At 39.9% G+C, this 24,564-nt stretch overlaps 1 protein-coding gene across 1 annotated transcript in view; it reads left to right on the top strand.

Annotated features, from left to right (window-relative positions):
* Window positions 1-24,564, top strand: part of KNL1 (kinetochore scaffold 1) — an 817,310-nt gene that overhangs the window by 259,586 nt on the left and 533,160 nt on the right. The window contains 3 exon segments of the mRNA XM_053711756.1: window positions 2,202-8,957; window positions 17,489-17,630; window positions 17,722-17,789. Coding sequence (XP_053567731.1) covers window positions 2,202-8,957; window positions 17,489-17,630; window positions 17,722-17,789 — 6,966 coding nt within the window.

The raw sequence follows: 24,564 nt of genomic DNA, 5'->3' as shown, positions 1-24,564 counted from the left end.
CTTACTTATTCTGGTGTAAAGAGCGTTTTTTAGCCTGGCATAAGGTTAAGGCTGCCAGGATTCTTTCCTTTCTCCTGGAGGGTCTGGCCTTTCTGCCAGTTCCCTGAGGGAACAGATTTCGGCCTTTTTTGTTTTGCTGCACAAGAGGCTCCCTGACGTGCAATCTTTCATTAAGACTCTGATCAGGATCAGTCCTATGTTTAGATCTAACGCTCCACCTTGGAGTTTGAATCTTGTTCTTAAGTTTTTACAACGGACTCTGTGTGAGCCTATGCATTCAGTTGACATTAAATTCTTGTCCTGGAAGGTTCTTTTTCTATTGGCTATTACGTCGGCACGCATAGTTTATAAATTGGCTGCCTTGCAATGTGAGCCTCCTTATCTGGTGTTCCACACTGATAAGGCTGACATCAGGATATTGTGGTTCCTTCCTTATGTCCTAATCCTTCTTCTTCGAAGGAACGTTTACTTCATAATCTGTATGTGAGTCAAGATTTGAAGTTTTATCTTCAAGCTACTAAGGATTTTAGGCAAACTTCTTCCTTGTTTGTTATCTACTCTGGCAAGCGTAAGGGTCTGAAGGCCTCTTCGATTTCCTTATCTTTTTGGTTGAGGAGTGTTATACGCTTAGCTTACGATTCAGTGGCACTTGGACCTCCTCAGAGGATTACGGCTCATTCCACTAGAGCGGTGGCTTCCTCTTGGGCCTTTAAGAACGAGACCTCTATGGATCAGATTTGTAAGGCGACTACCTGGTCCTCCTTACATACTTTATCAAAATTCTACAAATTTTACGTTTTTGCTTCGACTGAAGCTGCTTTTGGAAGAATATGCCCTCAGATTAGGGTCCGCCTTTCCTTTTCCCCTCCCGTTATCATTCAGTGTCATCTAGAGCTTGGGTATAGTTTTCCCAACAGTAAGGAATGAAGCTGTGGACTCTCCTCATATTAAGAAGAAAATTAATTATTCTTACCTGATAATTTCAATTCCTTCCCATTGGGCGGACAAAAATTTGTTTTTCTCTTCCGGCACCATTTATACCCTGATATTTCTCCTACTGTTCCTTGTTGCCTTGGCAGAATGACTGGGATATTAGGGAAGTAGGGGGAGTATTTAGGCCTTTGACTGGGGTGTCTCTGCCTCCTCCTGGTGGCCAGGTTCAGTATTTCCAACAGTAAGGAATGACGCCATAGACTCTCCTCATACAGAATGAAATTAAATGATCAGGTAAGCATAATTTGTTTTTGTGGACTATCACCATCTTAGAAAGAAAATATAATGCATTCTTACCTGATAAATTCCTTAATTTCTTGGATGTGATAGTCCACGAACCTGCCCAAATTTAATTAGTTGGCGGCAGATTTGTTTGTTTGAGAATTTCCACAAGTAAGGATTTTCGTGGACTATTGCCACCAAGAAAGAAAGAGGAATTTATCAGGTAAGAATAAATTATGTTTTTATGTTAAAATAAGTACTAATTTCAAAGAAATAAGACAGTAATCCGGAAATCCATTTGCAGCTCTCATCTGTATCTTTTTATGGTTCCTATTTTTGACAATGTCTATATAAAGAAAGAGTAGTTATAGAAAAATTAATTTCAGGATATTGTTTAAATGGATGATGTACTGTAAAGTTTGATTTCCCTTAATGCCTTTCTAGCTTTTTATGGGAAATTGCTTCTTTAGAATTTGAAAATGCTGCTTTTGCTCATGTAAATGTCAATTCCTGCAGTATGTGTATCATGCATTTTCCAATACTTCATTATTTAAATTGTCAGCAGACAAAAAATGCTATTTCAAATGACAAAATAAAGGTAAATTGGGGTATTTGTAAGCTATGTAATATACCCTAGCAGGTAAAATTTAGCATTGGGAACACAATGTCCTTTTAATGTCACAAAAAAAAACAAAGAATAGCTTGTTATGATTGGTAAGTATTGATTTCTGGATATAGAATCTATTACATTGATCTGTTTTAAGTGCTCGATTAAATTCTCATCACTATAATACTAAAATTGTAGTTTCTGAATCCTTTACATCATAGGATAAACATGTTAACTGTTTAAAGGAATGTGTCTGTTATTGTGGAGCATTTGATAAAAGTATTCTGTGATTAAAAAGTATTATTTTTCATACATTTTTATTGTAAAGTCTTCTATTCAAACATGTTTGTTTTTTTCTTGCCTTCCTTTTTTAATATAGTGGGAAGATGTTGATGAATCCAAATCGAAAACTATGATCTTTTCTTGCGACAACGCTATGGATCTCACTACATGTAACACTGTGACCATTGCTGGATTTCTTGAAGAGCAACCAAAAAAAATTGATATAAATTCATTTTTGGCTGGCTTGAGTTCTCATCAAGATCATTCAAGCAAGAGCACTGATTTTACGTTTGGGACAAATACCCAGAAAAACACAGGTTTTCAACCAACCACTAATTCATTTGGACAGGCAAAAATAAAATTTGATGACTTCTTGGCTAATTTAAATAATGTAAATGAACCATCTGAGAAAGAAAACTTCTTTATTGACTTCATGTCTTCTGCGACTTCTAAAAATCGTATTCTAGATAATTTATTTCACCACTCACAAGATGATTCTGGGAATATGACAACATTTTTCAAAGAACAAGATGATGGACTTGATATAACAACTTGCCATACAACTAATATTACAGAATTTCTTCCAGTCACTGACAAGTTTCCAAAATGTGAATCACTCGGTAGCTCTAAAGGTCATGCAAGCAATTCTAAAGAATCTTTGCTATTTTCAGGTGGTATTTCTCAAACTTATATGTTTAATGACCATTCAGACATGTTAAAAGAGCAAAATGTAAATACTCAAGAGGTGGATATAACACAAAGTCAGACAATTAACAAAGAGAATTCTGTGAGACCTAACCCACTTTTCAGTAATGTGCAAATGGCTGCTAAAATGCAGAAGCCTATTGAATCTGAAAAAACTACTATTTTTAAAGAAACTGAGCTTTCAGGAGATCATAGAATTGAAGCGAGAAATAATAATATAAAAGCTGATGATGTCCTAGTATCCTTTCGAAAGCAAAAGGATTTTTCAGAAGAGGAAATGGACTTAACAAAAAGCCATACAGTAGCTATAGATAGACAACATATTGTTGAAATGAAATATCCTATTGATGTTGACTATGGAAAAACTGTGTCAAGTAAGCATGACCAGGAAAGTGCGCCGATTATATCTAAAGATAATGTGATTTGTGCAGAAGAGGATAGACAAACTCATAGCAATTCTCTACAGTCTTGTTTTACCCTGGACAAAACGGTAACTTTTAGTGATGTCAAACCATTACAAAAACAACAAAAGACAGAATGCAAAGAATCTGCTTCTATGTTGAATGTGTCTAGTGATAACGAGAAAACTATTCTTCCATGCCAAGACATGGACTTCACACAATGTAACACAGCTGTACTTCACATCGTTCCATCTCCAGGGTGGCTAACTTCTAAGGAAACTGCTAATTGTTCAAAATTAGATCTGGAAAAAGTCCTCATTTCTGGAGAGAATATGAATAAGCAAAGCATGGATCAGAAATCGTATATAGAAATTCCAGAAGAGAAAAGTGAGATGGGTATCCTAAAACCTCAGAACACTACTTCTTGTTTATCTAAAGAAAACAGATCTGTTATTTTTGCTGAAAAGACTGTTTTATTTCCATGTGACCAAGATGATATGGAGTTTACAAAATCACACACAATTGCCATTCATGATAATGTATTACAGAACTCTTTCCTTCCTAGTATGTCCAACTGTCTCAATGATAAAAGAACAAATATTTGTGGATTAAGATTATCTTCAGTCTCAAATAAGAGTGTTTTGTTCTCAAATGATAGCAATGAAATGGAGCTTTCAAGAAGCCATATAAAATGTGTTAATTCAAACCCCCTGTTTAATGACCAAGATTATAATAAACTCCATGATCTCCAAGAGAAAACTACCATCTTCACTAGTAATGATGATATGGATATCACAAAATCACTTACTGTTTCCATTGATCACAAAAAAGTGGAAGCAGCATTTGACAAAGAATGCCAAAACGAATGCAATGTGGATAAAATAGTTGTACGTGATTTAGCTAACTCTTGTATGTTTACTAGGAAGACCATTCCACAGCATAATGATCTGGATGTCCCAAAAGTTAGTAGTGCTTCCATTACTGAGACTAAAGGTGAGGCTCATAAGGGAGCCCTGGCAAATGCTGCACCTAAAGATCAGACAGTTTTGTTTTCATATGACCACGAAGACATGGATATAACTAGATCTCACACAGTTGTTATTAGCAAACATGAAGTTCATCAAAAACTCCAGAATTCTAATATAAAGTCTGATTTACAAAAGCTGTCTGTTTCTTCTGATATGACGATACATCTCCAAGAGGATATGCAGATGACCTCTCTTGGCAGTGATGGTTTAATTTTAGAGGTTACTGATCCTGTTTTCAAGAAGACAATCCAAAGAAAACCTTTAGAAGAAACTAAAGTATTTTCAAGTGATCAAGAAGACATGGAAATGACTAGGTCACATACAGTTGCAATTGATGGACAGACACTTTGGCAGGTGACATTACCTCAAAAGCCACATCTTAGAAAATCGTACGAACTCTCTAAAAATGTGTTAAAATTACATGGTGATATTGAAATGGAAAAGGAAAAGAGTGACTTTATCAATGACAAAAGTAAAGTTCCTTCTTCGGGGGGTTATTTATTACATGTATTAAAAGAGAAGGTCAATTTGTTTTCATGCGATACGGAAGACATGGACATAACTAAATCACACACTGTTGCTATTGATGAGAACAATCTATGTCAAGTGACTTCAAATTTAGGAAAATCCTCTAACACTGACAAGACAATACTTCAGGAATGTATGGAGTTGACGAAAATTGACATTGATTCCTTCGAACAGTCTTCATCCCCCAATATTAATAAAAGAGAGAAGAGTGCAGCATCTAATGAAAAAACTGTTTTCTTTTCATGTGATGAAGACATGGAGATGACTAGATCACATACAGTTGCTATTGATGGAAACTCTGTGTGGCAAAAAAACTTATGTGTAAATTTGGATTTAAGAAAATCGTCTTCTCCTTCTGAAATAAGAGTACATCTAGAGGATGACATGCAGAATACTAAAGTTGGTACTGAGAAGAACATGTTGAATGCATCCTCTAAAGAAATTCCAGTTTTGTTTTTGTGTGAAGACGACATGGATGTGACTAGGTCACATACGTTTGCTATTGATCAGATGGGCCTGGATCAACAAACACTAAATCTTAATTCTAGTCTGAAAGAGTCTTGTGCTACTTCTGTCAAGATTTTACAAGATGAAAGGGAGATTAAGGTTCAAACTGATTGCTTCAAGGAAGAGGTAAAGGTTCCTTTTGAATGCGACAAAGAAACTATGGACATCAATCAATCACATTTAGTTGCTATAGACAGAGAAATCAGGAGTCAAGGAACTCTGCATTCTTCACTGTCTTCAGAATCAAATTTTAATACTACAGTTTCTTTTCCTGTGTGTGAGGATATGGAGCTTACAAAAAGCCACACAATGGTTATTAGTGATAAGATATTGACAGACATTCCACACAATCCATCTATGCTTCAATTTCACTCTGTCAGAAGTATGGATCTTGTTGCAAAAGGTCAAGATGCTATGGACTCCAGAAATGCATGTACTGTTTCTTCTGAAAAAATATGTGGAGAAAGTTTGAATTCATGCAGTAGTATAAAAAATGTGCCTGATGTTTTTCATTCATTGAATTGTTTGCAAGAGAAAGATGTAATTAATGACTTTAGATCTATGGAGCATTTAACCACTTTCTCTAATACTGCATATGATAAAACAATTTTGTTTCCATCAGACCAAGACAATATGGACCTCACAATATCACATACTGTTGCTATTGAAAATAAATTGCGTGAATTCAACACTAATCAAATATTAGATTGTAAAACTAATTTATCTGCATTACAGTTATCTTCCATTCCTGACCAGTCTGCTGAAATTCAAGGTGAAATTGTACTTTCCAAGAGCAACATAATTGTAAATGACGGTAAAAAAACAGTAAAGTTGCATAATCAGTCTACTTGTGTCAATCAGAAAAGTATCCTTATAGAAGATGGGCACAATAACATTACAAATTCAAACACTATTGATAAACAACTGATGGATACAATTAGTGAGGAGAAATCTGGCACTCTAAAAGTGAAAAATATGAATAGTGTACCACTGGACACTGTACCCTTGGTTGTCAATCACATAGAAGATGAATTAAATAAAAACTCTGAGGTATCTTGCAGACCTGTATCTCAGACTGTTTTTTCAAAGTTGGGAGATGTAATGGAAATCGCCAAAAGTTGTGTCTTGGACATTGATGGTAAGAACACTTCTGTACTGCCAAATTCAACTGTAACTGGTCTAGAATTTTATAGCTCACAAAAAACTGATGCTCTGAAAATGATTAGTCAAGATGATAAAGTCTGTACAGATAGAGTTAAAGAAATTAAATCATTTCAAGAGGTTTCAAGTAAAAAACAGTCTGAAAAAACAGTAATATTTTCATATGATCAAGATGATATGGATATGACCAAATCCCACACTGTTGCTATAGATAAAAACATGCTGGGACATACCAGGCAACCATCTTTGCAAACACAGAAATTGTATAAAAATATTAATGAACATAGTGACAAAACACTTGAATTTGCTGCAGATAATTCTATGGAAATTACCAGAAGCCACACGGTCCAAATCAATAGTGGAAAAGTTTATCCTTATAACGTGGATGAAATATCGTCTTCAGGTTGCAATAGGACTGTATTTAGTTATGATGACATGGAATTCACAAGATCACAGACTGTGAATATTGATCGTAACTTTGTGGTCTCCTTAAAAGGTAAAGAAAGAGTATTAGATACATCTGATCTGAAGGGCAATACAGTCAAATTTTCAATGGATGATGGGGATTTAGAGTTTACAAAATGCCACACTGTAGCTATAGAAAGCGAACATCACCACATTAGTTATGCTGACAAAATTAAATCGACAAGTCAACAAGCTGAAATGGAAGTGATTAAAGCACAAGCTCCTGAAGTAGGTGTTGTGAGAGTGACTAAATGTCCACATTCGCAAAGTGAGAGGAAAAACATTAATTCATGTTCGAAAAATAAATCAGAAATAGTTATTTTGGATGGCACAAACACAGACATTATCAAGCCAGACACTGTAACAAAGATGGTACACACTAATAATACTATTGTCTTTACACGTAATCCTGAGGATATGGATATAACTAAATCTCATACTGTAACTATAGATAACAAAATGATAACTCAAAATGAAGTTCATGATATAAAAGATAACGGAAAAAGTTTTTTAGGTACTTTATCCACACAGGATAAATTGTCTCTTGTGTCCAAAGAACCTTGCCTTCCTCTAACAGAACCAACAATTGTGTTTTCTGAAGCTCATAATGATATGAATGTTACTAAATCAATATTTGCATCTTATGACAGACCGTTTAAGGGAACTGAAGACCCTGATACTATTAAAGCTAACAGCATTAAGAAAAATATTGGAACTATAGTGCCTTTATCTAATAATACCACAATTTTCCTCTCTTGTAATAAAGGGAATATTCCTATCAGTGGCAATACACTTGTCTACAGTGAAAACATAGACACTCAAAACAGCTCTTTAGAAGTTTATTTAGCTCCTAAAAAGACTTGTATCGAGCATAGGGAACAAAGAGTGGATTCACAGTGCATGAGTAATGTCCAAAACAATTGTGTTAGTGATCTCTTGAATGAAGACCCGCTAGTTCCAATTAATGCAGTTGACGTAAAAGAAACCCAGGAAGCAAAAACAACAAGGCTAAAATCAAAGAGAGTATCATTTATTCTGCCTGAGTGTGAGGTGGACTCGTGCAAGACCAATGCTGATGACTTGGAAGGTTCTTCCACTTCAGTTCTACATTTGACAGACATGCAACGTGAGCAGCAAGGTTTTTTTGAAAAATCTTGTTCGGAAAGTAATGATTCTAAATATGATATAAAACAGCCCTCAGTAAGCATTAAAAATGAAAGTGATCAAATATGTGCAATACAGCTTGGCAATTTGTTAGACCCAAAGCTTCATGACTTGCCAAATAAAAAAACTCAACTAAATATGACTCAAGGGTTAGCTCCGTCCTCTGAGGTATCTAGTTCTGCAGAAAGTTCACATAAAGATGGATATAGACGCAAAAGCATTTCAGATATTCAGTTAAGGATAAAAAGCTTGACACACAAATCCTTTTCAGAATGTCATACAGCTCCGATCTCTTACTCTGTGAAACTGCCCACTTCAACCCAGACCGTCAATCTTATAGAAGCAGATGTTGAAGCAGCCTGTATGTTTGGAAATAATGTACTCACTGAAGAAAATAAAGATGTAGCCTCTTCAGATTCAAAAGGCTCTTCAGCTACAAATGTGGAATCAACTTACAAGGAACCTTGCATGCCTAATAGGTTGTCTGTTAAGGTATTTCAGCCTAAGCTGCCCAACAGGAGGAGTTATAATGTCTTTATAAGTGGAGATTCTTCAGTTCCTGAAACTGCTTTGAACCCTGATCGAACATCTTTGACCCTTCTGAAAACACTGACTGATGGGGAAAGTGCTCCTTGTATAGATGAGGAAATGCTGCCTGTTTGTCCAGATGACCATGAAGTCAATAATTTGTTTAACTATGAGGTACCTGAAGGTGCTTGGGAAGAGTTGTGTAAAAAAGAGGCCTTCCATCACAAACTGGGAGATAGTGAATCTGATGCCACAGAGACGAGGTGTAGCCAAAAGAGAGCACGTGACACAGAGGAAAATGGTGATCTTCACAGAGAAAAGAGAATCCGATGGAATAAACGGACTCTGGTAGCTGATAAAGCATTGGTAAGGTTTTGTACTTTCATATGACCTGGTGTTTAGAATTTGCATTATATATTGCAATAGTCAAATGTATCTATTTTTCTTTAAAATGTGTTGCAGTCATCCCAACACAACTTGTATGAAAGAACATGCATAATTGCACTAAAATCTGCCTTTTATAACTCTTAAAGGGAACCACAACACCTGCTTCAAATGTTCTAAACTAACTTGTTGTTATTGTACAAAATAAACTATAAATTATTTATGCTGTATTTTCGTATTTTCATTATGTTGTAGAAAAACAGCTTCATAATTTAAAGTTTAATCAGCAGCCTAGCACTTGCTATGTCTGCTGCCATATTGTAACGCACGTCTTCAACATTAGTAGGTCACATGACTCACACGGCACCTTCTATTTCTAACACTGAGGAAGCAGAGTGAGGACTGCAGTTTCAAAGACTAACGGCTTCAGACACTGCTATATTTATAAATAGCAAGAGCAGGGAAGGAAGCAGAGAGGGAGAGGGAGACTCAGGGCTGTAAGTAACGTAGATAAATGCAGAAGTATCTGGTTACAATTATATCTGCAGCAGGAGTTTGCTTTACAATTATATCTGCAGCAGGAGTTTGCTTTCTGTCTTCAGAGCCTTTCTTCCCCCTGTGCATTCCTCTCCCCCTCCCACTTCCTTCCTTGCTCTTGGTATTTATAATTATAGCAGTGACTGAAGCCGTTCTTAGAAGACACTGCAGTGATCCCTCTGCTTCCTCAGTGTTAGTAATTGAAAAAGGTGCCATTTTAGTCACATGACCCACTATAGTGGAAAGTACTTCACAATATGGCAGCAGACATAGCAGATTATAGGCTTCAGATCATCATTAAAATTATAAAGCTGTTTTCTGCAACAGAATGCAGTAAGATGAAGACTGCATGCAGAATTGTAGTTAGTTTATTTTGCTTAATCAAAGAAAGTTAGTTAAAAACTTTTCAAGCAGGTGTTGTGGTTCCCTTTAATATGCATTCAATGTTGCATCTCAGTGTAAATATGAATACTACAGGCCATTTAGCATTCCGGTGTGTAGTGGCGTTATTATTTTTCACAGATGTATGCAAAATGTAAATTTTTCTTTTTCACATAACTGAGTTTCCTATAATTCAATAGATACATTTTCAAACAATTTGAACATGTAAGTCGATTAAGTATTCTTTACAGAAACTTTTGCAAGTCGGGTGGGAATCATAAAGAAGTAGTCGTCAGTGCTGTGTAAATACTTTCTAATATTACATTTTCTGCAATTCCAAGCACAAATTAACAGCATCATTTACTTTATATTTAATAATAATTTGTACCATAAACACTGATTTATTTTTATATTCGCTAAATTTAGCTTAATATTGGTAAGTAAAATCAGCCTGGTGGTGCACCCATTAAAAAGTGATGTTGCCAGCACTACACAAGTGCTGTGGCTATCAACTTCTGCATAATGCTTGATGCTGTATGTGACCATGATTCTAAGGCTGACAGAAGCCATTTCTCTTGTTAAGTGTATCCAGTCCACGGATCATGCATTACTTGTGGGATATTCTCCTTCCCAACAGGAAGTTGCAAGAGGATCACCCACAGCAGAGCTTCTATATAGCTCCTCCCCTCACTGCCATATCCAGTCATTCTCTTGCAACTCTCAACAAAGATGGACGTACTAAGAGGAGAGTGGTGTATTATAGTTAGTTTTTTTAACTTCAATCAAAAGTTTGTTATTTTTAAATGGTACCGGAGTGTACTGTTTCATCTCAGGCAGCATTAGAAGAAGAATCTGCCTGTGATTTCTATGATCTTATCAGAAGTAACTAAGATCCATTGCTGTTCTCACATATTCTGAGGAGTGAGGTAACTTCAGAGAGGGAATGGCGTGCAGGTTTTCCTGCAATAAGGTATGTGCAGTTAATATTTTTCTAGGGATGGAATTTGCTAGAAAATGCTGCTGATACCGGATTAATGTAAGTAAAGCCTTAAATGCAGTGATAGCGACTGGTATCAGGCTTATTAATAGAGATACATACTCTTATAAAAGTGTAATATAAAACGTTTGCTGGCATGTTTAATCGTTTTTATATATGTTTGGTGACAAAACTTATTGGGGCCTAGTTTTTTTCCACATGGCTGGTTTGATTTTTGCCTAGAAACAGTTCCTGAGGCTTTCCACTGTTGCAATATGAGTGGGAAGGGCCTATTTTAGTGCTTTTCTGTGCAGCTAAAAATACTGACAGAGACATTCAGCTTCTTCCTGCATGATCCAGGACATCTCTGAAGGGCTCAAAAGGCTTCAAAGTCGTGTTTGAGGAGGGTAACAATCACAGTAGACTGTGGCAGTTGTTGTGACTGTGTTTAAAAAAAGTTTTTGTCATTTATTATTCTGTTTTTGTTATTAAGGGGTTAATCATCCATTTGCAAGTGGGTGCAATGCTCTGCTGACTTGTTACATACACTGTAAAAATTTTGTTAGTGTAACTGCCTTTTTTCACTGTTATTTCAAATTTTGTCAAAATTTGTTTCTCTTAAAGGCACAGTAACGTTTTTTATATTGCTTGTTAACTTGCTTTAAAGTGTTTTCCAAGCTTGTTAGTCTCATTGCTAGTCTGTACAAACATGTCTGATACAGAGGATACTTGTTCATTATGTTTAAAAGCCATGGTGGAGCCCCATAGGAGAATGTGAACTAAATGTATTGATTTCACCTTAAACAGTAAAGATCAGTCTTTATCTATAAAAGAATTGTCACCAGAGGGGTCTGTCGAGGGGGAAGTTATGCCGACTAACTCTCCCCACGTGTCGGACCCTTCGCCTCCCGCTCAAGGGACGCACGCTAATATGGCGCCAAGTACATCAGGGACGCCCATAGCGATTACTTTGCAGGACATGGCTGCAATCATGAATAATACCCTGTCAGAGGTATTATCCAGATTGCCTGAATTGAGAGGCAAGCGCGATAGCTCTGGGGTTAGACGAGATACAGAGCGCGTAGATGCTGTAAGAGCCATGTTTGATACTGCGTCACAATATGCAGAACCTGAGGACGGAGAGCTTCAGTCTGTGGGTGACGTCTCTGAATCGGGGAGACCTGATTCAGAGATTTCTAATTTTAAATTTAAGCTTGAGAACCTCCGTGTATTGCTTGGGGAGGTATTAGCTGCTCTGAATGACTGTGACACAATTGCAGTGCCAGAGAAATTGTGTAGGCTGGATAAATACTATGCAGTGCCGGTGAGTACTGATGTTTTTCCAATACCTAAAAGGCTTACAGTAATTATTAGTAAGGAGTGGGATAGTCCCGGTGTGCCCTTTTCCCCACCTCCTATATTTAGAAAAATGTTTCCAATAGATGCCACTACACGGGACTTACGGCAGACTGTCCCTAAGGTGGAGGGAGCAGTTTCTACTTTAGCAAAGCGTACCACTATCCCGGTTGAAGACAGTTGTGCTTTTTCAGATCCAATGGATAAAAAATTGGAGGGTTACCTTAAGAAAATGTTTATTCAACAAGGTTTTATTTTACAGCCCCTTGCATGCATTGCGCCTGTCACTGCTGCGGCGGCATTCTGGTTTGAGGCCCTGGAAGAGGCCATCCATACAGCTCCATTGACTGAAATTGTTGACAAGCTTAGAACTCTTAAGCTAGCTAATGCATTTGTTTCTGATGCCACTGTTCATTTGACTAAACTAACGGCTAAGAATTCCGGATTCGCCATCCAGGCGCGTAGGGCGCTATGGCTCAAATCCTGGTCAGCTGATGTGACTTCAAAGTCTAAATTTCTCAACATTCCTTTCAAGGGGCAGACCTTATTCGGGCCTGGTTTGAAAGAAATTATTGCTGACATTACTGGAGGTAAGGGTCATACCCTTCCTCAGGACAGGGCCAAATCAAAGGCCAAACAGTCTAATTTTCGTGCCTTTCGAAATTTCAAGGCAGGTGCAGATTCAACTTCCTCTGCTTCAAAACAAGAGGGAACTTTTGCTCAATCCAAGCAGGCCTGGAAACCTAACCAGTCCTGGAACAAGGGCAAGCAGGCCAGAAAGCCTGCTGCTGCCTCTAAGACAGCATAAAGGAGCGGCCCCCTATCCGACAACGGATCTAGTAGGGGGCAGACTCTCTCTCTTCGCCCAGGCGTGGGCAAGAGATGTTCAGGATCCCTGGGCGTTGGAGATCATATCTCAGGGATATCTTCTGGACTTCAAAGCTTCTCCTCCACAAGGGAGATTTCACCTTTCAAGATTATCTGCAAACCAGATAAAGAAAGAGGCATTCCTAAGCTGCGTACAAGATCTCCTTGTAATGGGATTGATCCATCCAGTTCCGCGGACGGAACAAGAACAGGGGTTTTATTCAAATCTGTGGTTCCCAAAAAAGAGGGAATCTTCAGACCAATTTTGGATTTAAAGATCCTAAACAAATTGAGTTCCGTCATTCAAGATGGAAACTATTCGAACCATTTTACCCATGATCCAAGAGGGTCAGTACATGACCACAGTGGACTTAAAGGATGCCTACCTTCACATTCCGATTCACAAGAATCATCATCAGTTCCTGAGGTTTGCCTTTCTAGACAGGCATTACCAATTTGTAGCTCTTCCATTCGGGTTGGCTACAGCCCCAAGAATTTTTACAAAGGTTCTGGGCTCACTTCTGGCGGTCCTAAGACCGCGAGGCATAGCGGTGGCTCCTTACCTGGACGATATCCTGATACAGGCGTCAATCTTTCAAATTGCCAAATCTTATACAGAGATAGTTCTGGCATTCCTGAGGTCGCATGGGTGGAAAGTGAACGAATTAAAGAGTTCTCTATCTCCTCTCACGAGGGTTTCCTTCCTAGGGACTAATAGATTCTGTAGAAATGAAAATTTACCTGACGGAGTCCAGGTTATCAAAACTTCTAAATGCTTGCCGTGTTCTTCACTCCATTCCGCTCCCCACGGTGGCTCAGTGCATGGAAGTAATCGGCTTAATGGTAGCGGCGATGGACATAGTGCCATTCGCACACCTGCATCTCAGACCGCTGCAATTATGCATGCTCAGTCAGTGAAATGGGGATTACACAGATTTGTCCCCTCTACTAAATCTGGATCAGGAAACCAGAGATTCTCTTCTCTGGTGGTTATCTCGGGCCCATCTGTCCAAGGGTATGACCTTTCGCAGACCAGATTGGACAATTGTAACAACAGATGCCAGCCTTCTAGGTTGGGGTGCAGTCTGGAACTCCCTGAAGGCTCAGGGTTCATGGACTCAGGAGGAGAAACTCCTCCCAATAAATATTCTGGAGTTAAGAGCAATATTCAATGCTCTTCTGGCTTGGCCTCAGCTAGCAACACTGAGGTTCATCAGATTTCAGTCGGACAACATCACGACTGTGGCTTACATTAACCATCAAGGGGGAACCAGGAGTTCCCTAGCGATGTCAGAAGTCTCCAAGATAATTCGCTGGGCAGAGACTCACTCTTGCCACCTGTCAGCGATCCATATCCCAGGTGTAGAGAACTGGGAGGCGGATTTTCTAAGTCGTCAGACTTTTCATCCGGGGGAATGGGAACTCCATCCGGAGGTGTTTGCTCAATTGGTTCTCCGTTGGGGCAAACCAGAATTGGATCTCATGGCGTCTCGCCAGAACGCCAAGCTTCCTTGTTACGGATCCAGGTCCAGGGACCCAGAAGCGGCACTGATAGATGCTCTAGCAGCGCCTTGGTTCTTCAACCTGGCTTATGTGTTTCCACCGTTTCCTCTGCTCCCTCGTCTGATTGCCAAAATCAAACAGGAAAGAGCATCGGTGATATTGATAGCGCCTGCGTGGCCACACAGGACCTGGTATGCAGACCTAGTGGACATGTCATCCTTTCCACCATGGACTCTGCCTCTGAGACAAGACCTTCTAATACAAGGTCCTTTCAATCATCCGAATCTACTTTCTCTGAGACTGACTGCATGGAGATTGAACGCTTGATCCTATCAAAGCGTGGCTTCTCCGAGTAAGTAATTGATACCTTAATACAGACACGAAAGCCTGTCACCAGGAAAATTTACCACAAGATATGGCGTAAATATCTTCATTGGTGTGAATCCAAGAATTACTCATGGAGTAGGGTTAGGATTCCTAGGATATTGTCCTTCCTCCAAGAGGGTTTGGACAAAGGATTATCAGCTAGTTCTTTAAAGGGACAGATTTCTGCTCTGTCTATTCTTTTACACAAGCGTCTGGCAGAAGTTGCAGACGTTCAGGCATTTTGTCAGGCTTTAGTTAGAATTAAGCCTGTGTTTAAACCTGTTGCTCCTCCATGGAGCTTAAACTTGGTTCTTAAAGTTCTTCAAGGGGTTCCGTTTGAACCCCTTCATTCTATTGATATCAAACTTCTTTCATGGAAAGTTCTTTTTCTGATGGCTATTTCCTCGGCTCGAAGAGTCTCAGAGTTATCTGCCTTACATTGTGATTCTCCTTATCTGATCTTTCATTCAGATAAAGTTGTTCTGCGTACAAAACCTGGGTTTTACCTAAGGTGGTTTCTAACAAGAATATCAATCAAGAGATTGTTGTTCCATCATTATTTCCTAATCCTTCTTCAAAGAAGGAACGTCTTTTGCATAATCTAGACGTAGTCCGTGCCTTGAAGTTTTACTTACAGGCTACTAAAGATTTTCGCCAAACATCTAACCTGTTTGTTGTTTACTCTGGACAGAGGAGAGGTCCGAAGGCCTCGGCAACCTCTCTTTCTTTTTGGCTTCGGAGTATAATCCGTTTAGCCTATGAGACTTCTGGACAGCAGCCTCCTGAAAGGATTACAGCTCATTCTACTAGAGCTGTGGCTTCCACCTGGACCTTTAAAAATGAGGCCTCTGTTGAACAGATTTGCAAGGCTGCAACTTGGTCTTCCCTTCATACTTTTTCCAAATTTTACAAATTTGATACTTTTGCTTCTTCGGAGGCTGTTTTTGGGAGAAAGGTTCTACAGGCAGTGGTTCCTTCCGTTTAAGTTCCTGCCTTGTCCCTCCCATCATCCGTGTACTTTAGCTTTGGTATTGGTATCCCACAAGTAATGGATGATCCGTGGACTGGATACACTTAACAAGAGAAAACATAATTTATGCTTACCTGATAAATTTATTTCTCTTGTAGTGTATCCAGTCCACGGCCCGCCCTGTCCTTTTAAGGCAGGTCTAAATTTTAATTAAACTACAGTCACCACTGCACCCTATGGTTTCTCCTTTCTCGGCTTGTTTCGGTCAAATGACTGGATATGGCAGTGAGGGGAGGAGCTATATAGCAGCTCTGCTGTGGGTGATCCTCTTGCAACTTCCTGTTGGGAAGGAGAATATCCCACAAGTAATGGATGATCCGTGGACTGGATACACTACAAGAGAAATAAATTTATCAGGTAAGCATAAATTGTTTTTTTTTTGCATAAGTTTGCACACCCCACCCAACTAACAATTTATAGAAATATCTTTTACATTTATTACAGCAGCAAATCTTTGTGAATGAATAAGTCTCTATTGACATTGCACATGTCGAGTTTGGAATTTTGTCCCACTCTTCTTTGTATTAAAAGTTGCTTCAAAGTCCAAAAGGATCTCCCGTGTACAGCTCTCATTCAATGGGTTTTCAATTTTATTGAAGTATGGGATTTGGCTAGGCCATTCCAAGACTTTAAAAAAAAAAAAAAAAAATCTGAAGTCATGCCTTGGCCAACTTGGATGAGTGCTTTGGGTCATTATAATTTTGCAATTTGTAATTCCTCTTCAGCTTTCTGACAGAATCCAGTTGGTTTCGTGCCAAAATATATTGATATTTGCAGCTATTCATCATCCCAATCTTGACAAGAGCACTTGACCCAGCTGATAAGAAGCAGCCCCAAAGCATGATGCTATCATAACCATGCTTCAAAGTTAGTATGGGTGACTGAATCTTTGGCATATAAAATGTACTCCTTTTACAGCAGTGTTTACTGATGCGTTTCTGTTTTCTGTCCAGGGGGAACTTAGTTTCACCTGCAAACTCAGTTTCCACGCGTTCCTGCTGGACTTGACCCCATGGTTAATATTTGTTAACATTTTATATTCCTGCCATGGCTAAGGGAATAATAATTTACTGGCCTCCTTATCTCTCAGAATTTATTAAGATATGTTGTCATCAAATCAATTTATATGAGATAAATCTCAAATTATTTCCCGTTGTTGTGTAAAAAGGCCCTAGAATTTAAAATTGAGCTTTACTTTTTTGGGGACTGTGTTCATTTACCCCAAGCTTACTTCCCTGATTAGAATGTGTAATAAGTTTCCTCAATAAAGTGGTATTCCTTATAATCTAAAGTCTCATGTGAGATTTCTGTTAACAAAGCTACACATCAGCATATGATCCCTGTACGTTGTTACACAAAGTACCTATTTCTTGAAATAAAATGGATAATAGGAGACCATTTTAATGTTTAAAACCAAGCCCAATATCAATGTTGGTAACATTTGAACTTAGATTATTGAGAACCGAGTATTTTTAAATATTGCATTTTTTTCTACAGGTTTCAGGAGCCTTACCTCCGGAAGCATACCCTGTGAATGAAGATTCCTCTCTACATACAATGAAGGTCATAGAACAGACAAGCTGCAGTAATAGCAGCTCTTTAGACTCCAGGGATTACCGTTTGACTATAGAATTAAGCAGTGAGTTTCTATATTTAGCATTGTTGCTTACAAGATAAAAAAAAAATCTTGTTCAAAGGCTGTATAATAATCAAATTGCTTTTTCCTTTAGGTCAGCAGTCCATTCAAACGGATTCTCAGCTGCCAAGTGAAAGTGGAAATGATCAAAGTCTTTGGGGGGTGAGTTATTTCTACTACTTTGTGGAGGGGCTAAACTGTATTTTCCTACCAAGCTCACCGATTTTTAAGTCTATCATTTTCTCACTTGCATAGAATTATGTACATACTATAATTTTAGATGCACTCTGATCATTAGAGATTGTACAAATGCCTACCATACATTTCAGAATCCAAGAATACACCTTCCCTATAGTAGTTACCCCTCTTTTTCCTGGTTTGGATTAGTTTCATTTTTGGGCTAAGTGGGGGGAAAAAACCCCCTGAATTTATACTTACTGATAAATGTATTTCCTTTGTGCTGATGAGAGTCCATAGCTTTATAGCATGTGTGATATATTCCAGCCTATGAGGAGAAGGTCAATAATCCTCACAGGGCTTTAGCCCCTCCCACCTTCTCTTCCTCTCCATTTTACTTATAGCCGAGCAGAGGAGAGAGGCAGAAAAAAAAGGTTAGAAAGACAGAAAGCAGGGTTAAAAGGTGCAAATGAGAACGGTCACCCATATACAAAAATAGGGTGGGGGCTATGGAATCTAATCAGCACAAAGGAAATACATTTATCAGTAAGTATAAATTATTTTCTCTTGTTAAGTGTGTTCAGTCCACGGGTCATCCATTACTTATGGGATATATTCTCCTTCCCAACAGGAAGTTGCAAGAGGATCACCCAAGCAGAGCTGCCATATAGCTCCTCCCCTCACATGTCATATCCAGTCATTCTCTTGCAACCCTCAACAAAGAAGGAGGTCGCGAGAGGAGCTGGAGTTTTTACTTAATTATTCTTCAATCAAAAGTTTGTTATTTTAAATGGCACCGGAGTGTGCTGTTTTTCTATCTCAGGCAGTATTTGGAAGAAGAAACTGCCTGCATTTTCTATGATCTTAGCAGGCGTAACTAAGATCCACTGGCTGTTCTCGACATTCTGAGGAGTGGGGTAACTTCAGAAAATGGGAATAGCATGCGGGGTCTCCCGCAAATGAGGTATGTGCAGTACAATATTTTCTGGGAATGGAATTGACTATGAAAACACTGCTGTTACCCATATGATGTAAGTACAGCCTTAAATGCAGTAGTAGTGACTGGTATCAGGCTGATAAATGTATGCACAGTAGAGTTATTTTCTAGGGACTAGAATTTGACTGAAAAAATACTGTTAATACTGATATAATGTGTGAGCCTTAACTGCAGTAGAAGCGACTGGTAGCAGGCTTAGTAATAACTTTACACAGCATCTGAAATGTTGTTTTTTTTTTAAAACGTTTACTGGCATGTTAATCGTTTTGTGAGGTACTTTGGTGATAAATCTTTTTGGGCATGATTTTTTTCCACACGGCTAAGGTATATTTCTGCATAGAAACCGTTATATCAGGTCTCCCACTGTTGTAATAGGAGTGGGAGGGACCTTTTTTAGCGCCTTGTTGCGCAGTTAAAATTCTAGCACAGTCTTCCTGCTTCTTCCTCTTTGATCCAGGACGTCTCTAGAGAGCTCAGGGATCTTCAAAATTCGTTTTTGAGGGAGGTAATCAGTCACAGCAGACCTGTGACAGTGTGTTTGACTGTGATAAAAGCGTTAAATCTTAATTTGATATCCGTTTTGGGTACTGAGGGGTTAATCATCCTTTTGCTAATTGGTACAATCCTCTGCTAATTAATACAAAAATTGTTGACTATAACTGAACTAGTTCTTTGTTATTCAATTGTGTTTTTAAAAAAAGCGCTGCACCGTTTTTTATATTGCTTGTAAACTTATTGAAGTAATTTCCAAGCTTGCTAGCTTCATTGCTAGTCTGTTTAAACATGTCTGATACAGAGGAATCTGCTTGTTCATTATGTTTAAAAGCCGATGTCGAGCCCAATAGAAATGTGTACCAATTGTATTGATATTACTTTGAATAAAAGTCAATCTGTACCGATAAAGAAATTATCACCAGACAACGAGGGGGAAGTTATGCCGTCTAACTCTCCTCACGTGTCAAGTACATCAAGGCCCTTACAAATCACTTTACATGATATGGCTAATGTTATGAAAGAAGTATTATACAATATGCCCGAGTTAAGAGGCAAGCACGACAGCTCTGGGTTAAGGACAGAGCGCGCCAATGACACGAGAGCCATGTCTGATACTGCGTCACAATTTGCAGAACATGAGGACGGAGAGCTTCATTCTGTGGGTGACGGTTCTGATTCGGGGAGACCGGATTTAGAAATTTAAAATTTTAAATTTAAGCTTGAGAACCTCCGCGTGTTACTAGGGGAGGTGTTAGCGGCTCTGAATGATTGTGACACGGTGGCAATCCCAGAGAAATTATGTAGGCTGGATAAATACTATGCGGTACCGGTGTGTACTGACGTTTTTCCTATACCAAAGAGGCTTACAGAGATTATTAGTAAGGAGTGGGATAGACCCAGTGTGCCTTTTTCCCCTCCTCCGATATTTAGAAAAATGTTCCCTATAGACGCCACCACACGAGACTTATGGCAGACGGTCCCTAAGGTGGAGGGAGCAGTTTCTACTTTAGCCAAGCGTACCACTATCCCGGTGGAGGATAGCTGTGCTTTCTCAGATCCAATGGATAAAAAATTAGAGGGTTACCTTAAGAAAATGTTTGTTCAACAAGGTTTTATATTACAGCCTCTTGCATGCATTGCGCCTGTCACTGCTGCAGCGGCATTCTGGTTTGAGTCTCTGGAAGAGGCGATTCGCACAGCACCATTGGATGAATCTTTGAGCAAGATTAGAACCCTTAAGCTGGCTAATGCATTTGTTTCGGATGCCGTAGTGCATTTAACCAAACTTACGGCTAAGAATTCCGGATTCGCCATACAGGCGCGCAGAGCGCTACGGCTTACATCCTGGTCAGCTGTTGTAACTTCTAAGTCTAAACTACTAAACATTCCTTTCAAAGGGCAGACCTTATTCGGGCCCGGCTTGAAGGAAATTATTGCTGACATTACTGGAGGTAAGGGCCACACCCTTCTTCAGGACAGGGCCAAATCAAAGGCCAAACAGTCTAATTTTCGTGCCTTTCGTAATTTCAAGGCAGGAGCAGCATCAACTTCCTCTGCTCCAAAACAGGAAGGAGCTACTGCTCGTTACAGACAGGGTTGGAAAGGCAACCAGTCATGGAACAAGGGCAAGCAGGCCAGAAAGCCTACTTCCGCCCCTAAGACAGCATGAAGACAGGACCCCCTTTCCGGAGACGGATCTAGTGGGGGGCAGACTTTCTCTCTTCGCCCAGGCTTGGGCAAGAGATGTACAGGATCCCTGGACGTTGGAGATTATATCTCAGGGATACCTTCTGGATTTCAAAACTTCTCCACAAGGGAGGTTTCATCTGTCAAGGTTATCAACAAACCTAGTAAAGAGAGTCATTTCTACAATGTGTACAAGACCTCTTAGTGATGGGAGTGATCCACCCAGTTCCGCGAACGGAACAGGGGCAAGGGTTTTATTCAAATCTGTTTGTGGTTCCCAAGAAAGAGGGAACCTTCAGACCAATCTCAGACTTAAAAATCTTAAACAAGTTCCTAAGGGTTCCATCGTTCAAGATGGAAACCATTCGGACCATCCTACCCATGATCCAAGAGGGTCAATATATGTCCACAGTGGACTTAAAGGATGCCTACCTTCACATACCGATTCACAAAGATCATTATCGGTACCTAAGGTTTGCCTTTCTAGACAGGCATTACCAGTTTCTAGCTCTTCCCTTCGGGTTAACTACGGCCCCGAGAATTTTTACAAAGGTTCTGGGCTCACTTCTGGCGGTACTAAGACCGCGAGGCATAGCGGTGGCTCCGTACCTAGACGACATTCTGATACAAGCGTCAAGTTTTCAAAATGCAAAGTCTCATACAGAGATAGTTCTAGCATTTCTGAGGTCGCATGGGTGGAAAGTGAACGTGGAAAAGAGTTCTCTGTTACCACTCACAAGGGTCCCTTTTCTAGGGACTCTTATAGATTCTGTAGAGATGAAGATTTACCTGACGGAGTCCAGGTTATCAAAGATTCTCAATGCTTGCCGTGTACTTCACTCCATTCCAAGCCCATCAGTAGCTCAGTGCATGGAAGTAATCGGCTTAATGGTCGCGGCAATGGACATAGTGCCATTTGCGCGCCTACATCTCAGACCGCTGCAACTATGCATGCTAAGTCAGTGGAACGGGGATTATTCAGATCTGTCCCCTTTGCTAAACCTGGACCAGGAGACCAGAGATTCTCTTCTCTGGTGGTTGTCACGGGTTCATCTGTCCAAAGGAATGACTTTTCGCAGACCAGATTGGACGATTGTAACAACAGATGCCAGCCTACTAGGCTGGGGAGCAGTCTGGAACTCCCTGAAGGCTCAGGGATTGTGGACTCAGGAGGAGAGACTCCTCCCGATAAACATTCTAGAATTAAGAGCAATATTCAATGCTCTTCTAGCTTGGCCTCAGTTAGCAACACTGAGGTTCATCAGATTTCAGTCGGACAACATCACGACTGTGGCTTACATCAATCATCAAGGGGGAACCAGGAGTTCCCTAGCGATGTTGGAAGTCTCGAAGATAATTCGCTGGGCAGAGTCTCACTCTTGCCACCTGTCAGCGATCTACATCCCAGGCGTGGAGAACTGGGAGGCGGATTTTCTAAGTCGCCAGACCTTTCATCCGGGGGAGTGGGAACTCCACCCGGAGGTATTTGCTCAACTGATTCGTCGTTGGGGCAAACCGGATCTGGATCTCATGGCATCTCGCCAGAACGCCAAGATTCCTTGTTACGAATCCAGGTCCAGGGACCCGGGTGCGGTGCTGGTAGATGCACTAGCAGCCCCTTGGGTTTTCAACATAGCTTATGTGTTTCCACCTTTTCCGCTGCTACCTCGACTGATTGCCAGGATCAAACAGGAGAGAGCATCGGTGATTCTGATAGCGCCTGCGTGGCCACACAGGACCTGGTATGCAGACCTAGTGGACATGTCGTCCTGTCCACCATGGTCTCTACCCCTGAGGCAGGACCTTCTAATTCAGGGTCCTTTCAACCATCCAAACCTAATTTCTCTGAGGCTGACTGCTTGGAAATTGAACGCTTGATTCTATCAAAGCGTGGGTTTTCGGATTCGGTTATTGATACATTAATACAGGCTCGGAAACCTGTTACCAGAAAAATTTACCACAAGATATGGCGTAAATATTTATGTTGGTGTAAATCCAAGAGTTACTCATGGAGTAAGGTTAGGATTCCTAGGATATTGTCTTTTCTACAAGAGGGTTTAGAAAAGGGCTTATCCGCTAGTTCACTAAAGGGACAGATTTCTGCTCCGTCTATTCTTTTACACAAGCGTCTGGCAGAGAATCCAGACGTCCAGGCTTTTTGTCAGGCTTTGGCTAGGATTAAGCCTGTGTTTAAAACTGTTGCTCCTCCGTGGAGCTTAAACTTGGTTCTTAAAGTTCTTCAGGGTGTTCCGTTTGAACCCCTTCATTCCATTGATATTAAGCTTTTATCTTGGAAAGTTCTGTTTTTGATGGCTATTTCCTCGGCTCGAAGAGTCTCGGAGTTATCTGCCTTACATTGTGATTCTCCTTATCTGATCTTTCATTCAGACAAGGTAGTCCTGCGTACTAAACCTGGGTTTTTACCTAAGGTTGTTTCTGACAGGAATATCAATCAAGAGATTGTTGTTCCATCGTTATGTCCTAATCCTTCTTCAAAGAAGGAACGTCTTTTGCATAATCTAGACGTGGTCCGTGCCTTGAAGTTCTACTTACAGGCAACTAAAGATTTTCGACAAACTTCTTCTCTGTTTGTCGTTTACTCTGGACAGAGGAGAGGTCAAAAGGCTTCGGCTACCTCTCTCTCTTTTTGGCTTCGTAGCATAATACGCTTAGCCTATGAGACTGCTGGACAGCAGCCTCCTGAAAAAATTACAGCTCATTCCACTAGAACTGTGGCTTCCACCTGGGCCTTTAAGAATGAGGCCTCTGTTGAACAGATTTGCAAGGCTGCGACTTGGTCTTCACTTCATACTTTTTCCAAATTTTACAAATTTGACACTTTTGCTTCTTCGGAGGCTGTTTTTGGGAGAAAGGTTCTACAGGCAGTGGTTCCTTCCGTTTAATGTTCCTGCCTTGTCCCTCCCATCATCCGTGTACTTTAGCTTTGGTATTGGTATCCCATAAGTAATGGATGACCCGTGGACTGAACACACTTAACAAGAGAAAACATAATTTATGCTTACCTGATAAATTTATTTCTCTTGTAGTGTGTTCAGTCCACGGCCCGCCCTGTCTTTTTGAGGCAGGTTCTAAATTTTAAATTATAACTCCAGTCACCACTGCACCCTATAGTTTCTCCTTTCTCGTCTTGTTTCGGTCGAATGACTGGATATGACATGTGAGGGGAGGAGCTATGTGGCAGCTCTGCTTGGGTGATCCTCTTGCAACTTCCTGTTGGGAAGGAGAATATATCCCATAAGTAATGGATGACCCGTGGACTGAACACACTACAAGAGAAATAAATTTATCAGGTAAGCATAAATTATGTTTTTTCCTTCTTAGCTGATGAAAGTCCATAGCTTCATAACATGTGGGATACAATACCCAAGCTGAGAGTCCATGTTAACGGGTGGGACAAAAAAACAGGCAGTTCCTATTTGCCAGACATAAATGTCAAATGATAAAATTTGGAAAAAGTGTGAAGGGGAGGCCTAGTTGCAGCCTTGAAAATCTGTTCCAAGGAGGTATCATCCTTGAAAGCTCAGGAAGTAGATACTTATCTTGTGGAGTGAGCAGTTACTC

This window comes from Bombina bombina, chromosome 1, assembly GCF_027579735.1.
Source record: "Bombina bombina isolate aBomBom1 chromosome 1, aBomBom1.pri, whole genome shotgun sequence".
In the NCBI taxonomy this organism is placed as follows: domain Eukaryota; kingdom Metazoa; phylum Chordata; class Amphibia; order Anura; family Bombinatoridae; genus Bombina; species Bombina bombina.
The sequence above is the reverse complement of the archived record's forward strand: the minus strand, read 5'-3'. Positions and strand labels throughout refer to the sequence as shown.